The sequence below is a fragment of the Terrapene carolina genome, unplaced genomic scaffold (genome assembly GCF_002925995.2).
Source record: "Terrapene carolina triunguis isolate 2854851 unplaced genomic scaffold, T_m_triunguis-2.0 Scaffold50750, whole genome shotgun sequence".
Taxonomy (NCBI): Eukaryota; Metazoa; Chordata; order Testudines; family Emydidae; genus Terrapene; species Terrapene triunguis.
The window spans coordinates 1-5,545 of NW_020715101.1; the positions used below are offsets into that span (position 1 = coordinate 1).

Sequence of the window (5,545 nt, forward strand, 5' to 3'; positions counted from 1 at the left end):
AGTCCTGGGTTAGGGTTTAAGACTAGAGGGGAACCAGCAGATCTCTAGTCTGACCTTCTGTAGATCAGAGGCCACCAACACCACCCAGCAACTGAAATTAGAGCAAAGTAGGACAGCCCTCAGGAGGCTAAACTATGATGTGCCACAGGCAGAGAACAGGAGGGACCGAGGGACACCAGTGCCTGAGGCCCCCACAATTGCAGGGAAATGATTAAGTGAGATACACCCAGCTAATCCTGGCAAGTGACCTGCACCCACATGCTGCAGGGGAAGGCAAAACCCTCCCAAGGTCACTGCCAATCTGAGCTGGGGGGAAATTCCTTCCCCACCCCACACATGGCGATCAGTTAGACCCTGACCATGTGAGCAAGAACCAGCCAGCCCAGCACCCGAGAGAGAAAGCTCGGTGCCACTTCAGAGCGTTGACCTGCCCCCCAGCGTCCCAGCTCCAGCTGTTGATGCTGATCCCTGATTCTTCAGAGGAAGGAGAGAATAACAAAAAACAAACAACCACTTCCTCCCAAAAAACAGAACACATTTTGGGGGAGAGGAATCCTCCTGATCTTTGCAGGAGACCAGCTGAAACCCTGAATCATGAACTTTTAGAACATCAGAGATGAACCAGAAGGGACCGTCAGGGCTGCCCTGCTCCCCATCACAAGTAACCCCATCATACAATCCCACACATATATTTGTCCAGCTCTCCCTTAAAACTAATTAAGTTGTTTGCCCCCCACAACTCCTATTGGGAGGTTGTTCCAGAATCTCACCCCTCTGATGTGTTAGAGAACTTCTCATTTCTGTCTCTGGCAATGGGAGGGGAGTGGGGGTCTAGGAGATTAGATTATCATAGAATCATAGAACTGGAAGGGAGCTCAAGAGGCCATCTAGTCCAGTCCCCTGCACTCATGGCAGGACTAAGTATTCTCTAGACCATCCCTGACAGGTGTTTGTCCAACCTGCTCTTAAAAATCTCCAATGGTGGGGATTCCACAACATCCCTAGGCAATTTATTCCAGTGCTTAACCACTCTGACAGTTAGGAAGTTTTTCTAATGTCCAACCTAAACTGCCCTTGCTGCAATTTAAGCCCATTGCTTCTTGTCCTATCCTCAGAGGTTAAGAAGAACAATTTTTCTCCCTCCTCCTTGTAACAATCTTTTATGTACTTGAAAACTGTTATCATGTCCCCTCTCAGTCTTCTCTTCTCCAGACTAAAAAAACCCATTTTTTAAAATCTTCTCTCATAGGTCATGTTTTCTAGACCTTTAATAATTTGTGTTGCTCTTTTCTGGACTTTCTCCAATTTGTCCACATCTTTCCTGAAATGTGGTGCCCAGAACTGGACACAATGCTCCAGTTGAGGCCTAATCAGCGCTGAGTAGAGTGGAAGAATTACTTCTCGTGTCTTGCTTACAACACTCCTGCTAATACATCCCAGAATGAGGTTTGCTTTTTTTGCCACAGTGTTACACTGTTGACTGATATTTAACTTTTGATCCACTATGACCCCCAGATCCCTTTCCACAGTACTCCTTCCTTCTGCAGTCATTTCCCATTTTGTGTGTGTGCGACTGATTGTTCCTTCCTAAGTGGAGTACTTTGCATTTGTCTTCATAGAATTTCATCCTATTCAGAACATTTCTCCAGTTTGTCCAGATCATTTTGAATTATAATCCTATCCTCCAAAGCACTTGCAACCCCTCCCAGCTTGGTATCATCCACAAACTTTATAAGTGTACTCTCTATGTCATTATCTAAATCATTGATGAAGATATTGCACAGAACTGGACCCAGAACCAATCCCTGTGGGATCCCAGTCATTATGCCCTTCCAGCATAACTGTGAACCACTGATAACTACTCTCTGGGAATGGTTTTCCAACCAGTTATGCACCCACCTTATAGTAGCTCCATCTAGGTTATATTTCCCTGGTTTGTTTATGAGAAGGTCATGCGAGACAGTATCAAAAGCCTTACTAAAGTCAAGATATACCACATCTACCACTTCCCCCCATCAACAAGGCTTGTTACCCTGTCAAAGAAAGCTATCAGGTTGGCTTGACTCGATTTGTTCTTGACAAATCCATACTGACTGTTACTTATCACCTCATTATCGTCTAGGTGTTTGCAAATGTATTGTTTAATTATTTGCTCCATTATCTTTCCGGGTACAGAAGTTAAGCTGACTGGTTTGTAATTCACCAGGTTGTCCTTATTTCCCTTTTTATAGATGGCCACTATATTTGCCCTTTTCCAGTCTTCTGGAATATCTCCCATCTTCCATGACTTTTCAAAGATAATCGCTAATGGCTCAGATATCTCCTCAGTCAGCTCCTTGAGTATTCTAGGATGCATTTTGCAGATTGTGGTGCTCGGACTCCTGAGTTCTGTCCCTGGCTGTGGAAGGGGAGTGTGATCTGTAACATACAAATATAATATCACCATGATTTTGGTCCCAGCTGCACAGGTGTCAATCTCTTGACATCACTGGGGTTGCTCTTGATTGCCAGCAGAGAAAAGGAGAGCAGAACTTTGCTCTCTGGATCTAAGTGTGATACCACATTTATGCAGGTAACAATCTTGAAATACAGCTACACAAAAAGGGCAGAGATGCAAGCCAGCCTCCCTGAACACACAATCGGTTTGCTCTCCTGTCCTTTCCATACACACACATTGAGCAGGGCTCATTTCCTCCAGCCAGGACACACACACACACACACACACACACACACACACCTCCCCCAGCTCCTGTTTGTGTTCTGATTGTATCATCAAACAGGTATTTTTATACTACGAGTGACTCCTAGAGGTCATGCAAAATGCTGTCTGTGTTCCCCCTGCAGGATTGGAGTCAGCAACCCCAGAGGAGAAAGGCTGCATACCCCTCTGCCTACTCCCGTGACCGGCCAGTCCCTGCAGACTGGGCCAGAGCAGAACCCCCTACCGCTCCCTCAGCAGTGTCCTCCTCAGAGCCTCCTTCATCTCCTTGTTTTTCAGGCTGTAGATCAGTGGATTGAGCAGCGGGGTCCCCACCGCATAGAAGAGCGTCACTACCTTCCCGCTGTCCCCTGAGGCTGCCGGGTTGACGTAGGTGACCATGACGGAGCCGTAAAACAGGCCCACGACAGCCAGGTGTGAGGTGCAGGTGGAGAAGGCCTTGTGTCGCTTGGCCCCTGAGAGCAGCCTCAGCACTGCCCTGATGACTGGCCCATAGGAGGCCAGGATGAACAGGACGGTGGTGAAGATGATGAGGGAGCTCAGGGCATAGCAGGCCTGTTCAGTCCGGGGAGCTGGGGTGCAGGAGGCAGCCAGTAATGGGGCCGGGTCACACACAAAATGATCCAGGGTGTTGGAGCCACAGAAGGAGAGCTGGGAGATGAGGGCAACAGGCACTATGAACCACAGGAAGCCAGAGAGCCAGCAGGAGGCCACCAGGGCCCAGCAAAGTGTGGGGCACATGAGGACGGGGTAGTGCAGGGGGTGGCAGATGGCCAGGTACCTATCCAAGGCCATGGCCACGAGGAAGAAGCATTCGGTGGCTCCCATGGAGAAGGTGAAGTAAAACTGCACGAAGCAGGCCTGGAAGGAGATGGGGATGCCAGGGGACACCAGGTCTGAGAGCATCCGTGGCACCGTGGCTGTGACATAGCAGATCTCCAGCCAGGAGAAGTTCCCCAGCAGGATGTACATAGGCAGGCGTTGGAGATGGGGGTCCTGCAGCACGGCCCACAAAATGCACAGGTTGCCTGCCAGTGTCCCGGTGTAGGCGGCGGAGAGAAGGGCACAGAGGAGAGTGCGGCTCAGCTGGCCCAGGGAGGGGAAACCCAGCAGGATGAAGTTGGACATCGGGATGGTGCCATTGGTAGGATTTATCAGGGGTCCCTGGAGCTGAAAGGAAACAATCAACAAGACACCAAGGTTCTACCCAGGGCTCTGGGAGGGGAGAGGGGTCTAGTGGTTACAGTAGTAGGGAATAGTACGTGCACGCACACACACATACACATACACGCAAGGCGGGTCTCATTCCTTCCAGTAGGGGGCAGTAACCTTTGTCTGTCTCTTTCACATACACACACAAAACAGGGCTCATTCCCTCCAACGGGGGGCAGCAGTAACACACACATTCAGAGTCCTGCTCTCTCTCTCATACATATCACATTTCAAACTCCTTCTGGAATCTGATATGCAAGCTGGGTTTATTCTGTGTTTGTAACCCTTAGGACTGGATGAAGATCCTGCATTGAGGCAATCGTCCAGCTGTCTTGTTTGGGCAACAAACTCTTGCTCATCCTTCCATAGCTGGAGAAGCTCCTATGGACCAGTCTAGGATCACAGCAAGTGATGCTTAGAGAAGCAGGGTGAGATGATTTAATGCTGCGCTTCAAGGCTAAAGTGAAATTGACTGCATTTTTAGGCACCTAAATACCTTTGAAAGTCTGGCTCTAAATCCCTTTTGGAAATGGGATTAGACTCCTAAACAATTTAAGTACCTTGGAAAATTTTACCCCCTATCTTTCCCCTGCTCTAACTAATGATGACACAGAATTGAATCAAGAGGACTTTTTAAAATTCCTTACCTTGAGTCTGGACAGATCCAAAGACAACATCAATCATGGATTGGCCCTAACAGCTCTGCAGAAGGAAAATCTAGATCTGATATAAAAAAACATCTCTATTAATAGCAATATGATTAAATTTTGCAATCAATCGTTACATGTGAAATGTTGAGAGTCAATTGAAAAGTATACTATTTATTGATGATTGTATATTATATTAGTTATTATTGTGGTAGCACCTAGGAACCCCAGTCACGGACCAGGATCTCATTGTGCTAGGTGTTGTACAAACACGGTGGAAAAAGACAGTCCCTGCCCTAAACAGGTTTACACATTATATTTTCCAGATTAGATTAAAATAATGGATTATGAGCAATAAATTATATTAACTACAAGATTCAGAATGTATAATTAATAATCACATGCTATGTTAATTTTTAGATTTGATTAAAATGTAAAATTAATAATTATATATCAATTCCTATTTTTGATTAAAAGAAAAACTAACTATATAAATTCCTATTTTTACTTAAAATAATAAATTAAGAACTATATATGTTATCAATTTCTACTTTAAATTTAAATAAATGATTAATTATATATGATATTAAATTCAATTTTGATTAAATTATAAATTAAGAATTATATATCATATTTATTCCTATATTCAATTAAAATATTAACTCATTAAATCCATAATGTATTGATTTCTAGATTCACTTCACATATTAAATTAATATGTATATGTCATGTTAATTTCTAGATTTAATTAAATATTAAATTAATAAGTACATATTGTGATGTTTTGCAGATTTGTTAAACATGCTACATTAATATTTATATACAATATGAATGCCTATTTTGATTAAAATAAATGAATAATGATATATTCTTATTTTTCATTAAAATAGTAAATTAAGAATTTTATATTATTTTTGTCGACATTTTATTAAAATATTAAATTAGTAAGTACATTTTGTACTAATTT

General features: G+C 44.0%; 1 protein-coding gene across 1 annotated transcript; it reads right to left on the reverse strand.

The window, feature by feature from the left end:
* Window positions 1-2,941: 2,941 nt before the first annotated feature.
* On the reverse strand, window positions 2,942-3,889 carry LOC113405770 (olfactory receptor 11G2-like; the record flags this gene model as incomplete). The annotated part of the gene is made up of 1 exon (XM_026647024.1): window positions 2,942-3,889. A coding segment is annotated over one exon (948 nt), but the record flags the coding sequence as incomplete, so codon positions are not given.
* Window positions 3,890-5,545: the final 1,656 nt, after the last annotated feature.